General features: G+C 41.2%; 1 protein-coding gene across 4 annotated transcripts in view; it reads right to left on the reverse strand.

Moving 5' to 3' along the window:
* KHDRBS3 (KH RNA binding domain containing, signal transduction associated 3) overlaps nt 1-21,924 on the reverse strand; it is a 90,061-nt gene that overhangs the window by 26,529 nt on the left and 41,608 nt on the right. For all 4 annotated transcript variants that reach the window (XR_012791687.1, XR_012791693.1, XR_012791699.1 and 1 more), the window contains exons 3-7: nt 21,701-21,817; nt 20,247-20,393; nt 18,590-18,729; nt 14,854-15,034; nt 10,458-10,540 (exon numbers count right to left, since the gene is read on the reverse strand). Coding sequence is in view for 1 of the 4 variants with exons in the window: in XM_075581822.1 (XP_075437937.1) it covers nt 10,458-10,540; nt 14,854-15,034; nt 18,590-18,729; nt 20,247-20,393; nt 21,701-21,817 (668 nt within the window). In the remaining 3 variants the exon portion in view is untranslated. The remainder of the gene's footprint in view (nt 1-10,457; nt 10,541-14,853; nt 15,035-18,589; nt 18,730-20,246; nt 20,394-21,700; nt 21,818-21,924) is intronic.

The following is a 21,924-nucleotide window of genomic DNA, read 5'->3' on the forward strand; positions in this document are numbered from 1 at the left end:
TATAGGCCCTAGCATTGCAATGCAGCACAACATTTTAACAAGGAAAAAGCACACCCCTGCTGTTTAGTCTGCACACACTCACTGAACAGCTTCATGCAGCACTACCTACCTGTTATTATGAACCTGGTATGTACCTTAACTGTTCTCTCGTGGCCTCATGGAAATGTTACTCTCTATCCACTACAAACTCCTCCCTCCTGGCCCACACCCATTATCACCAAACACCCTGGATTACTCAAAAGCTTTGCACTATCTATTGTATGTTGGTGGAGAAATCTGAAAAACAGCACACCAGCCACGCTCACTAATGGCAAACATCACAAATGTACAACTTGCAAACTACTAAAATTTCTACTTCTACTATTTCTCTTTAGCATGTGATATTGAACCTAACCCAGGCCCTCCCTTTTCAACTCTGTCCCATATCCCTGCGAATAACCCCTTCAAATTCCAAAAAGGCCTGTCACCCATATAAATATCTGGAGCCTACTGCCCAAACTGGATGAACTAAGGGCATGGTGCCTTAAGTATAAACCCAAAGCCATCGTTCTCACAGAAACATGGCTAACCCTTAAAACTCCAGATGCAAATATTGCCATTCAGGGATACTCCATTTCTAGGAGAGATAGGTCAAAGAGAGGAGGGGTGTTATTTTATATTGCAGACACCTTACAATTTACATTTTTCAATTGCCCCCCCCAAGCCCACCTTCTTGAAATCCTAGTTGGCAAAATCTGCCTCCCTTTTTCTAAGCCCATCTTGGTTGCTGGCATTTACTCCCCCCCCCCCCCTAAAGCCCCTGACATATCACCCAGTTTCTTGGCTCCATTTCCTCTCAGAATGAAGAGTGAGCTGCTAGTTCTTGGGGATTTCAATGCCAAACATCGACTATGGGGACATAGTATACGGCTCGGCACCCCAAACCCACCGTAGCAAACTTGATACCCTCTACAATTCAATATGCCATTTTCTTCTCCAATGCAACTACAACACATCACTTCGAAATGCTCAAAGAACTAGATTGGTCATTACTTGAGTCGACGCAGAGTGCATCTTTCTTGTCTTGCCTTCAAATACTTTCTAGGCAAGCTACTCGTCTATTTGAACAAACACCTCACCCCTACCACATGCAGCACTTATCTGAGATCTGACTCCAAAAGACTGTTGTTCATGGTCCCAAAGGTTCAGCAAATTATCTGTCCGCTCCTCCTCTTACCGTGCACCCAAAAACTGGAACAATCTACCGGAGACTCACAGCCACCAGTTTAAGTTCTTTCAAAACTAAAGCCGTCTCACATTTTAATCTGGTCTGTAACTGTTGCATTCGCCTATAATATATATCATCACGAACTGTGCATGCTGTATCTTGTATATAATGTATAACCCTGTTCACTTATGTAACTATTTGTAACCATGTATTTGTCATTTTAACTCTATGCCCAGGACATACTTGAAAACGAGAGGTAACAAGGTATTACTTCCTGGTAATACCTTTTTATAATAAAAAAAAAATCATGCCCACAAAGTAGCTATGGATCTGGTGAAATGTGCTTTTAGTGCTTCTGGAGCCTACCTATCTTGCACAATTGTAAGCCTTTCTAATGGCTGTGCTGATAGAGTTGCCTTTGAAGCTGCTTGTCCTTTTCTTTATGGGAAGAATGAACACTTTCTGGACGGTTCAGTTCTGGTACAGATATATATCTCTGAACATCCAATGAATGTAAAAGTTACTTTTTTTTTTTTGTCCAAAACCAGCAAAAGATAATTTCCTGGTTTAAATGAAATACCACTTTTGTCAAAGACTAAAGTACTGGCCTGAGAATTACTTTATCCTGATGGAACACCAAGAATTGCTCCTTTCTTTAAAGAGCTTGCACTGTAGGTTCACTTATTCTACAAGCTGAAGTAACCGCTACCAACAAAATAGTTTTCCACGTTAAGTTTGTAAGTGAGACCGGAACGAAAGACAAACTATGCCTTTGTGAGTGCCTGTAGAACTAGAGGCAAATCCCACCGAGGGAGTTGCATTAACTTGGTTTTAGCTGACAAATTTCATTTAGAAAACATAATATTAAGACCAGTATGGCCAACTGTTTACCCAGTAATGGTGAGAAGGCAGACCCTTGAACTTAAGGAACTAGCGCTAAGACCTAGGTCAAGTCTCTTTTGTAAGAACTCCAATATCAATGTTCCAACGTGATAGAAACCCTACTCATACTTCCAACGTGATAGTCTGATTCTTTGACACAGATCTGTAATTACTTTGTCAGACTGAAAGGAAATTGGATTGGAATTCTCAAATGTACCATCTGGCCTACCGGACCACTTGAATGGTGGAAGATAGGATGCCGATTATCTTCACAGTGTTGAGATTGTGATCACTGTTTCTGATTAATTAATGTCTTATGAGACTTGTCGTTGAGAAGCATAACCCCTTTTGCAGTGCAGAATTGAACTGCCAGGAACAGTATGTTGAGGGGGAATGAGATGATTCGGCTTTGTTCATTACCCATTCATATGTTTTTAGAAAATCGTGAACGCAAACCTGTCCTGTCGCTTTATGAATATATCGTCTAGATAATGAACAATGTATATCACCTCTTCTCTTAACTCTGCAACTACGGTCAACAACACCTTTGAGAAAGTTATTGGCAAGGTTGCGGGACCGAAAGCAAGCATAGAAAATTAATGACTCTGGCCTCCTGCAAATCGTAGATATTTTTGATGAGGGACCACTATAGTTACATAGTTACATAGTAGATGAGGTTGACCTCAAAGACGTAGGTCCATCAAGTTCAACCTATGCTAAATTTAGACAACAGATACTTTATCCTATATCTATTTGATCCAGAGGAAGGCAAACAAAAAACCCCATTAAGGGGAAAAATTAATTCCTTCCTGACTCCAAGAATTGGCAATCGGATTAATCCCTGGATCAACATCCTTCAAATGTATACTTATTTGGTATAACCCTATATACCTTTCCCATCTAAAAAGATGTCCAACCTTTTTTTGAACACATCTATTGTATCTGCCATCACAGTCTCCATGGGTAATGAATTCCACATTTTAACTGCCCTTACTGTAAAAAAAACCCTTTCCTTTGTTGCTGGTGAAATTTCCTTTCCTCCAACCTTAAGGGATGGCCCCGAGTCCTTTGTACTGCCCGTGGGATGGATAGTTCTTTTAAAGCTCCTTGTATTGTTCCCGAATATATTTGTATATAGTTATCATATCCCCTCTTAGACACCTCCTTTCTAATGTAAATAAATCTAATTTAGCTAGCCTCTCCTCATAAGTTATATTGTCCATCCCCTTTATTAATTTAGTGGCTCTTCTCTGCACTCGCTCTAGTTCCATAATGTCTTTTCTTAGGATTGGTGCCCAAAATTGTACTCCATATTCAAGGTGTGGTCTTACTAATGTTTTGTAAAGGGGCATAATTGTGTTTACTTCCCTTCCATCCATTGCCCGTTTGATGCAAGATAAGATCTTGTTTGCCTTTGCAGCTACTGCATGACATAGGGCACTATTGCTAAGCCTGCTGTCTACAAGCACTCCTAAATCCTTCATCAAGTATTCCCCCAATATATCTCCATTTAATTTGTAAGTCGCCTTTTTATTCTTGCATCCCAAATGCATAACCTTACATTTATCTGTATTAAACCTCATCTGCCATTTACCTGCCCATGTTTCCAGTCTCTCCAAGTCCTTCTGAAGAGAAATTACATCTTGCTCTGATTCTATTACTTTACACAATTTAGTATCATCAGCAAAGATAGAGTCTTTGCTCTCGATCCCAACCTCAAGGTCTGTAATAAACAAGTTAAAAAGCAGGGGTCCCAGTACCGATCCCTGAGGTACTCCACTCACGACTTTAGCCCAACCTGAAAAAGTTCCATTTATGACAACCCTCTGTTGTCTGTCCTTTAACCAGTTTTCAATCCAGGTGCATATATTATTACTGAGTCCAATTTTCTTTATTTTGTACACCAACCTCGTGTGAAACCGTATCAAAAGCCTTTGCAAAATCTAAGTAGACCACATCAACTGCATTACCCTGGTCTAAATTCCTACTTACCTCCTCAAAGAAACAAATAAGGTTAATTTGGCAAGATCTATCCTACATAAATCCATGCCAACTATTACGAATAATTTTGTTTTCCATTAGGTATTCCTGAATATTATCCCGTATTAAACCTTCAAGTAGTTTCCCTACTATTGAAGTCAGGCTTACAGGTCTGTAATTTCCCGGTTGTGATCTAGCTGCCTTTTTAAATATAGGCACCACATCTGCTTTACGCCAATCTTGTGGTACTGAGCCTGTGGAAATGGAGTCCTTGAATATTAAATATAATGGTTTGGCTATTATTGAGCTTAAGTCCTTGAGAACTCTTGGATGTATGCTATCAGGGCCAGGTGCCTTATTTACTTTAATTTTTTCAAGTCGCTTATGAACTTCATCAGTTAACCAATTGTTCATTAATATGGAGGTTGTGGCTTCCTCCTGCGGCACTACTATAACTTTATTCTTCCCTGGTACACACAGAGGCACGTGTACTTGGACGCTTAGGACAGTAAGCATCCTCGAGATCCACTGAAACCATGCACTCATGATATACAGCAGAGATAATTGTGCTCAGGGATTCCATCCAGAACTTTAATTCTAAAAAATGTTTATATTTTTGAGTTCTAGACTGCCCTGAAGGAATTGTAGAAGCATTGAAACCTTTGAGGTGATGGAACTGGCTTTATTGCTGTTCTTCTGTTTAAGCTTTCTTTTAAGGCTAAAGAAGCTTGCTTGTTTCTTAGACTCTTGGACCTCACAATTTTTTGGGGGCACTGTCCAAAATTTCCGAAAATAGCCCGGGTGACTATGCTCATCTTCCATGAGTCTGACTGACTGCGTCCAAGTATCTTGGAAATAACGGATTCTGCTCCCAACCCAAAACAACTGGACTGCTCGTTTCATGAAAATCTAGAGACTGAAGGGAGTAGTTTTTTTTGTGAACCAAAAAAAAAAGAAAAGTTACTTTGCCCTCCCCTCCAGAGTGCTGATCTTGCGAAGCCTGTCTGGTCTATAGGCACTCATCTCATATGCCTGTTATTGAATCTATCGTCTTGAGTCGTAGAGCTGGGAAAATGCCTTTGTCTTCTCGAAAGGCAAGCATATACCCTTTCCTTCTTGAATGCACAAAGGTTATTCTTGGATGCGGAATCTGCACTTCATGGAGGCCATCTCAATGCCCTAAATTACAGCCTCTTTCATGCAATAGAAACTCAGATATGTTTTCTGTTTGTTCCTTTGCGGCCTCTAAGACATGCTTTACAAATCTTATCCTCCAATGCTGGATCATCGTCGCATACTAGACAATATTTTGCCTTTTTAATTGCCTTTTTCTTTGTGGCAATTGTTAACCTGGAGTACCGGGACATATTTTATATGAATATCTGGCAATCTTTAATTCTCTAACTATTCTAAACTCCCTTGGGAGAACCTTCGCACCATAACTCTTGGAGGAGGCAGAATCTATAATACGTAGAACAGATTCTCTTAAAGGTAATTTCACCAGTGCCACGTGTAAATGTCTCCTGGCAGGCAGAGAAACATTGAAACAACTGATCTGGCTTATTTTCAGGTTTCCCTGTACCTCTGACGTCTTGAGAGCGCCGCACTGTCCATTCTCATGTGTGCATGTGCAAATCCTTTCGCCATGTACGTGCACGCGTCTTTCTGTGTGCATCACTGAATGTGGAGTAGGTAAGCACAACACGAGTGTAGAGATTTTCATGGCGTCCTATTTAATCAGTACCTACAATTGTAAAGCAGTTTTTTAACTCCCTCCTGGGCACTTCAGCATAGCTGCAGTCAGAAATGACTGCAGCTCGGCCCACACCAGAGGTCCCGGACAGGCAAAACCCTTAAGGGTTGCAGATCGCAGAGGCTTCAAGGAGAGACACAAGAACTCACTTTGGCTGCACTGCAAGCAATCAGGTAAGCGACAAAAAGTACTACCAAAAACAAAAACTCCTAACCTCACTTTATTTAAAAAAAAAAAAAAAAAAAGACTATGCAAGGAGGAATGGCTATATGAAGGGTCTAATACACGTGTAAGGCTTAACCCATTGGTGCCCACAACCATGGAGATGCTCAGGAAAATATTAACTATTTAGTAAAATGTACCATTGCTAAATAATTGCTGCACACAACACAAATTATATCAATTTCATAAATTCTGATAATGAAATGCCCACATTAAAAATGACTGGATTATACACAATCATAAACAGGAGACATCAAGGCTTTGTTACTAGTTTGTAATTATTTATCGTAACTGCAGCTGGACTTATGAATTTCTGAAAAAATATGGAAGTGTTTCATCCTATACATCTTGAGCTTTTGAAAGAGCGAAAATTGAGCATGAATATTTGTTAAGATGAATTATTTCAGCCCTCTCGTGAAGCTGGAGAACTACTAAAAGGACACCCATGTACTGTAGCAATGCTTGTACAGGAGCTGACCTTTAACGCATTTTTACAAACTGCATTTTAAGCATCGCACTGGTAACATGAAATACTAAGCAACTATGATCTGTTTCTGGTTGCTCTAGCGTACAAAAAAACCCATGTATCAAAAAAAAAAAAAAAAAAAAAAGGCTCACCAGGAGTCCAACATTTTTCTGCTACCAAATGTGATGGATATCTATAGCACTGACTGATGGCATGAATACTTTTTGTACTCCTGCTCTACCACATTTAACTTACACATGATGTGGGCTCTTAACTAGAAACAGACAAACGTCAGCAAATGTCATCTATTTATTGGTTATTGGTTATTGCGTGCGCTTCATTTTCTGTATTTCTTGCCAAGTGATCTACTGTACTACACTGCGACAGATAGAAAAGATCGCTAGGCATGAAAATAATCATTAAAATACTACCTAGAAACACATGCCCCACACACTTTATTGAAGGGACATTACAAAAATGTTAGTGTATTTTCTACAATTCAGCTTCATTTACATTTTAAGTGTTGCCTTTTCTCTGTGGCATCTTTGAACCATGGAGAGCACAATGATACAGACGAGACCACGAGTATTCTAAAGTTTGCCTTAAACTAGCCCGGTTACATTCTGGGTATGTGCTGGGTGTAACCTGGCCAGTTTAAGGCATTTCTGCATTGACTAATGACCCATAGGATTAACACAGCAGGGGTCCCTGACAGTCCCATTAAGTTTGCATGGGACTGCCAGGGACCCCTGCTGTTAATCGTATGGGCCATTAATCAATGCAGAAATGCTGGGTCTAGTTTAAGGCAAGTTTAAGGCATGTATCCAGCATGTCGATGAAGAAAACAGGTGCGCAAATCTCATCAGGACATGGAAGAAAGGAAATGGACACCAAAATAGTGCAATATTGTCAAAACAACAATGTGATCAATGTTGAAGATTCAATAAAATTTGCACTCTCGTATTCAACGTGATATAAGAGCGTTGTGGTTGTTATAAGTTACCAACTTTTTTATCCAGATGCATACTCCGGATCAACACCAATAATGTTCCATACGAAAGGAAGGGAAATCCACATACAGAGAAGAAAAAGCGAAATAGTATAATACTGCTTTTAATATTAAAAACACAAAGTATTCCACTTACATAAGTGTCTTTGTGGTAGACATTTAGACCACCCTGGGTCATATAGATAGATAACACTCCACACAGCTACAGTATCTGCTCCACGGCCATCACAGCATGCACTGGGCTGGTGGTGTATTCTTCTTCTCTAAATGTCGCCAGCAAAGTTCCACTCAGTAATCCACGACTTCACCCAACACGCGTTTCTACTTAATAGTCTTCCTCAGGGGCTAATCTAACATCCTGCAGTGTTTCCCTTCCTTAAATATCCCGCCGCATTCAATCCTAATTGCGGCACGCTACGTATGACGTCATCACGTCAGACATCATGCAACGCGTCATCGCGTATATTTGCAAATTCTCGCGCTTTTAACACTGTATAATAGCGATTTCGGCTGTAACACAGCCATCCAATAGGCAATCAACATCCACATATACATCCCTGATAGCCAAGCACATTAAAGTCACAGTGTATCCATAAGGATCATAGACTTTATAGAATTGGGAACAAGGACATAACAATCATATATGTTGTTTTAACATTCATAAAAAATAGACGTTATCTTTTCGAGCATATATTATACAATGAAATAATAATTTTATGAATGTTAACACATGGATACACTGTGACTTTAATGTGCTTGGCTATCAGGGATGTGTATGTGGATGTAGATTGCCCATGGGATGGCTGTGTTACAGCCGAAATCGCTGTTATACAGAGTGTTAAAAGCGCGAGAATATGCAAATATACGCGATGACACGTTACGTGACGTTGGACGTGATGACGTCAAACATAGCGCGCCGCAATTAGGATTGAATGCGGCGGGCAATTTAAGGAAGGGAAACACTGCAGGATGTTAGATTAGCCCCTGAGGAAGACTTAAGTAGAAATGCGCGATGGGTGAAGTCGTGGATTACTGAGTGGAACTTTGCTGGCGACATTTAGAGAAGAAGACTACACCACCAGCCCAGTGCATGCTGAGATGGCCGTGGAGCAGATACTGTAGCTGTGTGGAGTGTTATCTATCTATATGACCCAGGGTGGTCTAAATGTCTACAACAAAGACACTTATGTAAGTGGAATACTTCGTGTTTTTAATATTAAAAGCAGTATTATACTATTTTGCTTTTTCTTCTCTGTATGTGGATTTCCCTTCCTTTCGTATGGAACATTATTGGTGTTGATCCGGAGTATGCATCTGGATAAAAAATTTGGTAACTTATAACAACCACAACGCTCTTATATCACGTTGAATACGCGAGTGCAAATTTTATAGAATCTTCAACATTGATCACATTGTTGTTTTGACAATATTGCACTATTTTGGTGTCTTCATTTCCTTTCTTCCATGTCCTGATGAGATTTGCGCACCTGTTTTCATCATCGATTGCTGGTTGGATTTGGTCTGAGGCCTGTATCGGGAGCTGCACTCTAAGGACAGTATATAAATTGTTTATTGCTATTTTTGTTTAAAGTGGTGTTATTTGCGCTTAATTTTTTTGTATCACATGTATCCAGCACGTACCTGGGTGTACCTAGGTCTTTTTGGCAATTGCCACTGGTTTGTGTTAGAATAACTGTTGGCACTACAGTATATGCAGGTTTCCTTAAAACTGGTACCCTGGCAAAATGTAAAACCTATTTAAAAACTAAAATGGAAATGATGGAATTGTACATTAGAAGTAAAAAGGAAATTGCAAGCAAATTAACCAACGGCTGCATATATAATTTCTGGAAGACTAGAAGACGCACGGCCCACATTTACTGGTAAGTGTGAACAAATATCAAATAAATAGATTACAAAATATGCATGCACAGACTCAAACGGACACAAGAATCAACAAGGTGTGTGAGCAACTACTTCTAATATTTAAAACCAAGAACAAAACCACCACTTAGGTTTGCACTAAAGCTTTAACCAAATGCCAATTCATATTTATCCGAATAACGATTTAATAATTTATTGGGCCAGAGCATTAAATATCACGAGTTAGAACCTACACAACACTAGCAGGTGTCTTACCAAAGAAAAAAAGAACCTGCACAGTAGTCAAATTAAGGAAATATGATATGGCCCTAACCCTAGACCATTTCAGCCCTCCTTAGACTTGTCCCAGAAAAGTGTAGTTAAGGGACAAACGGAAGAAAAGTTTGTTTCTTCATAAGCTCAGTTAATGGTTGAAAGGTTTGTTTTATTAAACAAATGTACAGTTCTCCTACTCCCCACCCATTTTTTTTCTGGTGATAAATATTGTTTTTGCTTTCACACATGAGCAGAGCTCCCCCATACATTTAAAATTAACCTGATCTCCACATTATGAGGGTTTCTCCACAGCCAACCTTACAAGATCTGTAACAGCAGGAAGCCTTTAGGGGAATTTTACATTGCAATATAAGGTTTTTAAAATAGAGAAATTCTGCTTTTCTATTTTGTATTCTAATAGTAGACAATTTTGTTTTCAGAACAGTGCATTTCCTTTGAGTTTGGATGTTTGCATTACTTAATATAAAACATGCAATTCTCAAGGCAGAGTTAAGCAGCAGGGGCTTTTACAATCTTGTGCTCCACTGAACTTCATTGGCTTCATTGATTGTTCAGTATTATCCCAAGAGCACCAGAGCTATAATTGCAACAGCTCTGATAGAAAACTGATAACAGTTATGCTAATGTTTTATTAGATCCTGTATGTTAACTAATTAATTTCTAGTAAAAAGCTTGTGCTGTTCTTAACATGCACCACATTCGAGGGACTAAACAAAGACTAAGCAATAAACAGGAAATAGAGCTGTCCCTTTAAGGGACAGTCTAATTTAGGTCTTACCTTTGTCCTTGTGAATTATAGTTATTGTCATAAGAGTCGTAACTCTGTTCGTCATAAGCAGTGCCATATCCATCATCATAATCCTGAAAAGAGAAAAATGTAAATTTAATGTTATTTCAAATTAGATATTCCTTGACAAATATATAGTCTTATTTTAATTTATGCTTTAACAACTTGCTTAAATATATAAACAGGGAAATACTGTAATAGGTTACCCGATGTTAATCTAGCAGTCTTGTAAACACATAATACAGTGCAATGCATAAGGTTGCGCTTAGTGCTGCTACGGCGACGTCACGCAGCACCACAGCAATTGCATGCAGTCTGTCGCGGATGCCCATAGTAGGTGCGACGGCGCTGCAGAGCGATCGCCGGTAGTCAAAGGATTTGAGAGTCAGCGATAGCCACGTGACGTCAGCGGTACAGCCAATGAGGGCCAACTGCTCCCGGCCACGCCTCCCGGTTGCCCGCACTATCAACAGGAATCGCTATTACAACGGTGACTGCTGACAACACGCGTTCGCGTTGCCGTAGCCTGCACTATAAGCGCAGCATAAGATTTCAATTCACAGGAAATCGCATCCTTTACATTTCCTGTAAAGGTTAAACATCATTTTCAGACTTCCCTTATGGCTGCAAACCATTATTTAAATGTGGCACCAGTGATTTCAAAGTACTGTGAAACCAACACCAAAAGCTTTTGCTGGTTATTTCATCAAGTATTTTTAGTAGCACTTTCCTGAAATTTCAATGAAACCAAAACTACCAGATAAAGCAGAATTGTGCATTATGAGATTACGGCTTAGGAAGACTTTCTTGTTCCAAGACCTCCTAGCCAGACTTCTTACCCGTTTCTTAAAATTCAATTCCTAATCTTAACATTTAAGGTTTGCAGATGTAGCCATATTGTGCAGAGTAAAGTAAAAGCCATGTGCAGCCCAGTGAGTCCATTATTCTGTATCTGACCCCTATGGTAAATCTGCTTTACTGGGGGGATGCGGTAGTTGTGTTCCTGCTGCACATCTGCAATTTTTAACTAGAAATCTCTATTTCTGAAAACCATGATTGTGGTTTCGGAAAAACTGACCAGAGCACTGGTTCTCATCAGTTAATTGCAAGGTATATGTATCAACCGGACATCAAGTCAGGGGAGCGCAAACTTCTCCCTGCATTCTCCTCCTGCTCCCCCTTCTACGTTCGGCTCCGGTGTCAAATTAAGCTGCCGGGCAAAGCGACGTCATGTGACCCTGCGTCGTCAGTTGACACCGGGTTGCCATGGCGACACGTCGCAAGTGAAGTTGCAGGCCTCACGCGATCCGACATTTTAAATGCCTTTGGGGAAGTGCTGGGGCTTTGTAACCGCCATGCCCCTCCACAAAAAAATCTTGCGTTTCCCAATTTGTGCACCCCTGCCTTAAGTTATGGTGGGAAAATAAGTGACAAAAATCATCCACCGTATAGCATACAGCAAATGAAAAAATTCCTTGTGAGCACATTCACATGTCTCAGACAGATCCGCAACCCAGCTTTTCACCATTATCTTCTAACACAGTGCTTCCACTGCAGCAAGGGATTCAGGGAAATTACATTCAAAGTAGTGCACCATGTCACCTTTTGCTTCAAATCCATTTTGAAATGGACCCCTGTAAGCTTATGCCTGCCACATTACACAGCTTTTCAGCACAGCCTGGGTTAAAGTGCATAACCAGTAACCCTACTGACAGCTTTTTCAACCTTTTGGGTCTCAGTGTGAGACCAGTTAGCCAATGCGAAGCTCGAATAGGTTTCAACCACACATTTAAGTAATGGTGGGTAAAAAAAAAAAGTGACAAAAACCACCCACCGTATAGCATACAACAAATTTTCAATGGGAAAGGTTTAACCCATCAGATTCCACTGGGAGGGATGCACATTTAAATGGCGAATAAGCTAGACAAAACAAAATCAGTAGAAAATAATGAGTTTCATATTGGAGAATAAAAAATTAAAAAAAAGGAATAAAATGCCTGAAATACTAGAGAGAAAAAAAACATTCTACTTATTTCTGTTTACAGATGCAAGATGTAAGTTTAATTTACACTTCATATTCTAAAAACCGATCGGGTGAAAAAAATCACTTAAAATGCAAGTTAAAAGCTCCAACACAACAGGTACAAAAGTTATATGTAGAACAAACCAACATTTCGGAAACGACGTTTAGGAAAGTTGAATAAAATAGCAAGCAATGCAGAATCATTGCTTATGGGGGAAAATGCCCAAGTTTTACGCACCAAAACAGGTACACAACCTATTAAAAATAAAAGTATCAAGCACCCAAGTCATTTTAAAGAAGTCTTTAGCTTCTTTAAACAAGGATTCTGAAGTTCTCCAAATTGCAAGATAATGCACATAGCTCAAGGACCTTGATACAAAACATTCACACAAAGATGCAAGATTAAAAGGATGCAGTGTGCATCAATGTATTAATGCATTGCCCCCTACATTTGTTCTAGTAAACACTACAGCACTTTTCCAGTGATTACATTGACTCGCCCTCTCCTTTCTTCATTTAAGTGGTGGTTGATTTAAGGTTTTTTATCAGCTTTCATTGGAAGTTGGTCAGTGGTGAATTTTCAGTTGTAAGTGAAATCTTTAAGTCACAATGGTGTAGAAAAAAAAAACCTTACTTTAAATTCCAGTGGTAACGTTCATAAAAAGGATACACAACTAATGGCACTGGGTAGATCCTGAAGATTAATAATTAGACTAATAGTTTAATCAATGATTTAAGGCTGAGCATACATGTAACTAGGACGATAATCTATTGCACTTAATATACACAGCAATCACCTCCAAAAAGAGCCTTTCATTGACAAGCTTTTTCAAGCCAGCTAATGCATATTCTTTCCAGACTCACATTTTGTAACAGCTGTTGCTATCATTGGTGCAGTCTATCTAGGGAAAAGATTGTGACAATTTCTCTGATAAGGAACAGTTGGTGAAAAACTAATTTAATTTGAATCACTCGCCTTGAAGGGTTAAAGCTGCCACCCCCATCTCTATCTTTAAAAACCAAGAACAAATGCATGCAAACATTAAAATTCAACATTAGATACTAAAATTTGGCAGTCCAAGGCAATCAATGGTACTACTATAGAGAATACCATGCCAGCATACTTTAAGTGGTAACGTCCCTTGAATAAAATGTTAGAGCAGCATTTACCATTTGTAAAATGAAAGCAGAAACAAGTCAATTTTCTCAAGCTGAGAAAATGCTGGAAGTTTGTCACTGAACACTGTAGGACATGGCATTGTGACGTATAGAAATTCTTAGATCAACATGACGACAATTACATAGTGAATGAGGTGGAGAAAAATGTCCAGAGTTCAACCTTTGTTAATTTAAATTTTTTTGGCTGACATTTTTAGTATATTATTCATATTAATATTTAGGAGGAAGGCAAACAAAAAACCTTAGGTTTCATTACTCCCATCGATATCTGAATAATTAAAGTCACCCATAATGAAAACATCTAGTTTTTCTGTCTTTACAATTTGCAAAAGTAGCTTGGCTTCCTCAGCCGCACAAATATTTGGTGGTCTAAAAACAAATACCCAACACATTTTTGTACTTTTCCTGGACTGCAAATATCAATCCACAGAGTCTACATTTTAACAAATACCGGTACAGTCAAATGCTTTCCTTTCTAAGTTTCAGATATAGTTTTACACAAAACGCTCCACCACCTCTCGTATTTGTCCAATACCTCTGAAAAAAAAAAAACTCTCAAGTCACTGCAATTAGGAGGTACACCATGTTTCAGTAATGCCTACGATATCATATTGCTCTCATTATTTCAAGATCCCCATTTTATCTGCCAGACTTCTTACATTAACAAGCATGGCATGAAAGTTCTTGACAGTCTGCAATTGATTGTTTTGGATGTTTTACTGCTATAGTTTGAGTGCGCCTCCCTTCTCCCTTTGACTTTAATCGGTATAGGTTTTCTAGTATCTCCATTTAATGTGGATGCCTTACACTGTGAGCTTTCCTTTCCATCCCAAGTTCCTTTGTCTATTTAACTAACCAATTGGAAGCTTTAAAACATAAAAGTTTAATGCTGTATACCTTAATTCTGCATATTATCTCATCAAGTAAACGACAAACCAGTAATGTTAAAATATATCTTTAGTTTAAAAGAAAGGAATAAGGGCACTTACAAAATCATTTTGCTTTAAGGAAAAATGGAAATAGCACTAAAAAGGGATAGGTTACAGGAGCTTTGAAAGCAGCTAAAGTGATTCACTTCATACGATTTTGAGATGACCAGAGACCGTTGGAAGCGAGTCAACTGCCAACTTCAAAATGTTTAGTATAGGCAGAACAAGAAAGCTTAAATTGAGATAAAACACTCACGTATTCTCCATATGTGGTCTGTGCTGGAGGAGGGGGCCGATAGCCTGCTGGTGGGGGTACTCTTGCTCTGGTAGCTAGATGCCCACGACCACGAGGGCATGATACCCTTGCTGGGGTAACGCCTCTCAGAGCTGGTGCCCCTCTCGGCCCCCCTGCAGAAGGAGGTACTCCTCCACGACCCCTAGAGTAGATGAAGGATTTATAATAGCCATTTTTTTGAGGTGTACTTATATGTAGGTTTTCTACTGCAAGGTACCATTTATATGCTAAAAAACACAATAGATCCAAGACACTTTCAATACTGTGTTAAAGATCAGAGTATTGTGGGAGGGTAAGTGATGGGGGAGAAGCTGGTGCAGGGAGCATTAAGTGTGTGGTCTGAGAAATGTAAGTGCCCCCCAGCAAAAATAATTGCCCAACCGATTTAGAATGTACAGAATTTTCAATATACTGTAGCCTTCAAGTATACTGTCAAACGTTTTCATTGAAATAGTGCAGCGTTTCCCAAATGGTGGGTCGCGACCCGGCACCGGGCCACGGCACCAAAATTGCCGGGTCACAGCAAGGCTGTCCGGCCGGTGTCTCTAGCCCCCCCCTCCCCCCCGCTGAAGTTTAAAAAAATGGCGGCAATTCCCCCCGTGGTCCCGCGCGCTTGCAGGGCAAGCAGGGCCCGCTCCCTTCCTCCCCCCCGCTCCCAACGTGGGACGGAGGAGAAAGTACCAGCTCCTCTGCGACCCGCACGTTATGTGGGACAGAGGGGGAAGTACAAGCTCCTACTGCGGCCCGCTTCTCCCCGTGCCAGCTTCCCGAGCTCACCTCCCGTGGCACCCCCTCCCGAGCCCCCAAGCCCACCTCCCGTCCCGGGCAGCAGGGGATATCAGGGGCAGCAGGGAAAAGCGTCCGGCGGCAAGGTAAGTCACTCCACCCAGTCACTGCCTCCCACCCAAGTGTCCCTGGCCCGCCCCCCTCCCACCTAAGTGTCCCTGGCCTGCCCCCCTCCCACCCCCCTCCCACCCAAGTGTCCCTGCCCCCTCCCACCCAAGTGTCCCTGCCCCCTCTCCTCCCACACAAGTGTCCCTGCCCCCCCCCATCCCACACAAGTGTCCCTGCCCCCCCCCCCCCCATCCCACCCAAGTGTCCCTGCCCCCCCCCCCCTCCAGTCACTCACATCCGTCGTTGCCTGTAATTCACTGTTTGTGTCTGTGTGCGTATAGGGGAGAGCGTGTGTGTGTGTGTGTGTGTATCTGTATCAGTGTCTGTGTATCAGTGTCTGTGTCTGTGTATCAGTGTCTGTGTCTGTGTATCAGTGTCTGTGTCTGTGTATCAGTGTCTGTGTCTGTGTATCAGTGTCTGTGTCTGTGTATCAGTGTCTGTGTCTGTGTATCAGTGTCTGTGTCTGTGTATCAGTGTCTGTGTCTGTGTATCAGTGTCTGTGTGTATCAGTGTCTGTGTGTATCAGTGTCTGTGTGTATCAGTGTCTGTGTGTGTGTATCAGTGTCTGTGTGTGTGTATCAGTGTCTGTGTGTGTGTATCAGTGTCTGTGTGTGTGTATCAGTGTCTGTGTGTGTGTATCAGTGTCTGTGTGTGTGTATCAGTGTCTGTGTGTGTGTATCAGTGTCTGTGTGTGTGTATCAGTGTCTGTGTGTGTGTATCAGTGTCTGTGTGTGTGTATCAGTGTCTGTGTGTGTGTATCAGTGTCTGTGTGTGTGTATCAGTGTCTGTGTGTGTGTATCAGTGTCTGTGTGTGTGTATCAGTGTCTGTGTGTGTGTATCAGTGTGTGTGTGTGTGTGTGTGTATCAGTGGCTGCGTGTGTGTATCAGTGGCTGCGTGTGTGTATCAGTGGCTGCGTGTGTGTATCAGTGGCTGCGTGTGTGTGTCAGTGGCTGCGTGTGTGTGTCAGTGGCTGCGTGTGTGTGTCAGTGGCTGCGTGTGTGTGTCAGTGGCTGCGTGTGTGTGTCAGTGGCTGCGTGTGTGTGTCAGTGGCTGCGTGTGTGTGTCAGTGGCTGCGTGTGTGTGTCAGTGGCTGCGTGTGTGTGTCAGTGGCTGCGTGTGTGTGTCAGTGGCTGCGTGTGTGTGTCAGTGGCTGCGTGTGTGTGTCAGTGGCTGCGTGTGTGTGTCAGTGGCTGCGTGTGTGTGTCAGTGGCTGCGTGTGTGTGTCAGTGGCTGCGTGTGTGTGTCAGTGGCTGCGTGTGTGTGTCAGTGGCTGCGTGTGTGTGTCAGTGGCTGCGTGTGTGTGTCAGTGGCTGCGTGCGTGTGTCAGTGGCTGCGTGCGTGTGTCAGTGGCTGCGTGTGTCAGTGGCTGCGTGTGTCAGTGGCTGCGTGTGTCAGTGGCTGCGTGTGTCAGTGGCTGCGTGTGTCAGTGGCTGCGTGTGTCAGTGGCTGCGTGTGTCAGTGGCTGCGTGTGTCAGTGGCTGCGTGTGTCAGTGGCTGCGTGTGTCAGTGGCTGCGTGTGTCAGTGGCTGCGTGTGTCAGTGGCTGCGTGTGTCAGTGGCTGCGTGTGTCAGTGGCTGCGTGTGTCAGTGGCTGCGTGTGTCAGTGGCTGCGTGTGTCAGTGGCTGCGTGTGTCAGTGGCTGCGTGTGTCAGTGGCTGCGTGTGTCAGTGGCTGCGTGTGTCAGTGGCTGCGTGTGTCAGTGGCTGCGTGTGTCAGTGGCTGCGTGTGTCAGTGGCTGCGTGTGTCAGTGGCTGCGTGTGTCAGTGGCTGCGTGTGTCAGTGGCTGCGTGTGTCAGTGGCTGCGTGTGTCAGTGGCTGCGTGTGTCAGTGGCTGCGGGTGTCTGTGCAGGCCCTATAGGCCAGTATAGGCGATAAAATTTTTTAGTGGGTCACGAAAAAAAAGTTAAAAAATAACGTGTCACGGAAAAAAAAGTTTGGGAAACCCTGAAATAGTGCATTACATTTCAGGCTCATGTTTGCATTGCAAATTAAATTAATCCAAGATTATAGCAGTGTAAATAACTATGTGAAAATGTGAAATTGTACTGTGTTTAAGGAGTATTACTGAAGATCATACACTTCAAACAAAGCAGGACTCCTGACTTTTGGAACATTGATGGAAAGGCAGGGGTTCGAGCTGAACATTGTTAATTTCAGCTCTGGGGACCCTGTACTTCCAGAGTTAAATCTCTCAAGGTCAAGCATGCAATATGGCGGTTTAAAGGTCCAGCAGGTCAATAAGAAATTGCCATGTTATCCCTTGCGGCATCCTAGTAGATGGAGTAAAAATTAAATGGACACCACTAAGTGAATATCCTGCCATGTACATTTAACAAACAATGCAAATGCAGAAATGCAAATGCTACTGTACAGTGGGGATGTTTAAAAATTGAATGTACAGTATGCCTGCGAAGTATTTCCTCCACTCAAGGTAAAAAACAAGAAAATAAATTTGTTTTTATGACACCCAATATTTTAACTATTAAACCTGCTGCTATATTTGGTTCAATTTGGTTCAATTTGGTTAAGAGAGGTAGTGCACCCTTGAGACTATTTAGTGAATTGCTTATGGCCTAATATTTTGACTGCAGTGGTCGCAGCTGCCATAATATTTAGCAATTTAAAAAATAAGTGCATGAAGTTCTTTTAGGGAAATAGTGATGATATAGCACCACTCAGATTTCTGAATTGGGTTAACTATTGTTTTTGAATTCAAATATACACCCTTCTGAAAAATCAAGATAATGGTACAGGTCCATTGCCCCAATAAGACATTGCAATACATTGCTGGATCAATGTTTACCTGGCCATTGAAGGCACGGGTACTCCCCGTGCACGAAGAGGTGGCTTCCCACGAACAACTGGAACTTCTGCATCTTCAGATTCACCATTTAAATAGGTGAGTTCTTGAAGTTGTGCATGTCGGATTTCATCATTATAATCCTAGGTTTGAAGACAATAAATAAACATAACAAGCAAAACTAGTCTACCAACTTAATGTATATGCAAGCAAAATGTATGAGAATACATAACATGTTTATTAGGGACATTACAAATTGACATGGATCTATTAAAAGCAACATCCCCAGATAGGATTCAAGGGCACATGCCACTTCATCGCTTACCAAGAAAGGGATTACTTGTGCTTCTGAATTAAGTTAATTTTTTAAACCAGTACTGATCACCGCTTTATCCAGTTTTTATCCTAAAATGGTCAAAAATGAAAGGCTAGGTAATCTAATAAAATAACTAATTTAAAGCGGCAATCCAAACCGGCCGTGGCCGCCCCGACCCCCCCTCCCCTGCTTTCTAAAAACATTTCCACTTTATTTGCTTTTGTGGTGCAATAAAATATCTGGTTTATGGTTACTAGTCTAAAGCTTGCAGAGGTTTTTTGAAATGAAACTACTTTGCTGGCGCCTACAAGGTTTTCATGGGGAAAACCCCTTGCGTTGTAACGAAAAAAAATGTAACACGAGTGATATCAATACTAATAGGCACACGCCGTCGCTCGCACAAGAAACCACTGCTGGGTCTCGCCGCACATGCGCAGTGGCGGCCAGACTGCGTTTGGGAGACAGAGGCACCCAGAGGCGGGAACACACACACACAGTTATACTAAGTGCAAATAGCTAAAACAGATGTTCTAAGTCAAACTTCATTGCGTTGCCACTGACGTGTTTTGCATTTTAATTAAAAATATACAATATCTGTGACAAAACAATGGCCAAAGAAAGAAGTTTCACTTAAAATGTGCGTGTTCTGCACACAACTTTTTATTGCTTGAAGCATAAGGGCCCTTAAAAAGGAGCAACCCATGCAGGCTGTTTATTGTTTTTTTTTTTTTTACTTAGAATTGAAGCAAGAGGCCTCCGGAGCTGTACCCCCCTTTATTTCATTCCGAGGACCCCTTGCTTCCATAGATACTTACATAGACAGCCGCACTGGTTCAGTTGACATAATGGCCATTTTTCAAAGCTCCTGTGTGCAATGGGCAAATATGAAGATGTGACGTCATCTGGTGTGGCTTCCTTTTAGCCAATGTGACGTGAACATTAAACTTGACGGCACCCCCTTTGGACTTCTGTATGTCAGAAAGCAGGGGGTCAGGGGTGTCCAGAGCGGAAATTAATGGGGATCAGCTTCCAAGATACCCTGCTTCAAAACTATGTAAAAAAAAAAAATTGAACTGCCTGCTTAGGTTGCTCCATTAAGGGCCGTTATGCCTAAAGCGATAAAAAAAAAACCTCTGCCAGCTTCAGACCAATAACCATTAAAGATCTGGTTTATTGTATCACAAAAGCAAATAAAAGTGCAACATGTTTTTAGAACCTCATGCCCTAGCTTTAAAATTAGGTAGCTGATGAGACAAATTCAGCTTTAAAGTAATCAAAAAAGTGTATCCCCAAATAAAGAACATAACATTCAATAATCATATCAAACACTCCAGAGGTACTAACAGGAATAAGAAATTTCTTTATTTCTTCCAGTGCATGCCCCATTCTGGCATATGCCTCTGACGGTGGAGCAAATACTTCAATTAGAACATGAAGGTCATCGTTTAGATGGAAGTATTTTGCTTCTTCGCTTTTTCTCAGTTCTTCTTCCTATGGTATAAAAGTAGTTTACATTACTATTATAACTCCTATACATTGACAAATGATAAAATTTCGTATTCCACGTAAATGAGGATAGTTAGCCATGTTACCTGGAGCATTCAAACTTTTTTTAGGACCTCTACTTACCCATTATACACTGTCAGCGTCTAACACTATTAACTAATTTGTTTGCACATACTTGAAATCAAAGATGTAGCTTCTGTAAACCCCAATTTAATGCGTTTCAGCAGTGCTGATATATTAACGTGTCACTAAGCACGTTTACAGTATTAACCTTCTCATTCTGTCAAGCCCGTTTCCATGAACCTAGTCCTCATCACAGTACATGATGGCACTAGTTTTTAAGTTCTCTGGATCTTACCTGTGAATGATCCCTCTAACATTCAAGCTATTTTTCTCCCTCCTTTAACATTACTTAATTCCACAATTTCTATTTAAGCTTCTAATAAAACCCTTGCAAATTACTGCCAACTTCCACTACATGACGTCCCACAATTCTCAGTCACCCATTATACCACCATATTAGGGCTTAGCTTATAGCAGCCTCCTTACAGGCTACCATGGCTATCGCTTTTACGCTTTGCTTATTTATAGGATTTATTTTCCTATGATTGTTTACTAATCTCCACCGTTACCTGTTAAGTGAACCAGACTCGCTGTCCAAATGCTAACTTTTACCGTATGCTGAAATAATAATAATAATGTATTATTATTAACATGGGCTATACACCTCAAGGGTACATTGTCTTTTCAGTTTTCAGCACCTCTCACTTTGGTTTTCCTTTCACACATTTTCCACACTTGAAACAAGCATATGGCTAAGAAAGATCGTTAAAGGCTCCATAGTGACTCGAACAACTTTTAAAACATGAAATGCCATATTTATATGGATCTTTTAAACCTGCATCATAATAGATTGCAACGCTGTAATCAAATATACAGTAGATCTCATAGCTCAACGCGGATATCCTGCATACAAGACAGCAGTATTTACTAACAATATTTCCATGCAGCTAGTCACTCCCTTTTCAGGAGAAGACAGCAGCAGGCTGCTTCTGTGTGTACAGGTGTGTATAAGGTTTGGCCGGCACTACTTTCTTTCCTGCAGAAATCGTATCTTCCATTTTCTCCAAGACATCAATGGGCTCTAAAAGACCCGACCTAAAGTGAATCCTGATCTAATCCTCTCCAGCTCATGAAACGTACACTATAATTTAAAGCCAAGTGTTCACTTGTGTTCTTTTTATTTATGTATGAAAGGAAGCTTGATGCATTTAGGACACGGATTTCCTTACCTTTGCTTTATCTCTCATGGAGCCTTTTCCCAATATGGACATCTTTGTCAGTGTATCTTCTTGTAATCTTTTCAGGGAATTGCCGCGTGGACCCAAAAGTTTACCAACAAAGTTAAACTATATGGGACAAAACAAAACACTATTACACAGATTAAAGTACATGCATCCTTAGTTGTAAAATAAATGTACTGGCCCACAGAGTGACCAAACAGAACTATTAACTA

Source organism: Ascaphus truei, chromosome 2 (assembly GCF_040206685.1).
Source record: "Ascaphus truei isolate aAscTru1 chromosome 2, aAscTru1.hap1, whole genome shotgun sequence".
Classification (NCBI taxonomy): Eukaryota; Metazoa; Chordata; class Amphibia; order Anura; family Ascaphidae; genus Ascaphus; species Ascaphus truei.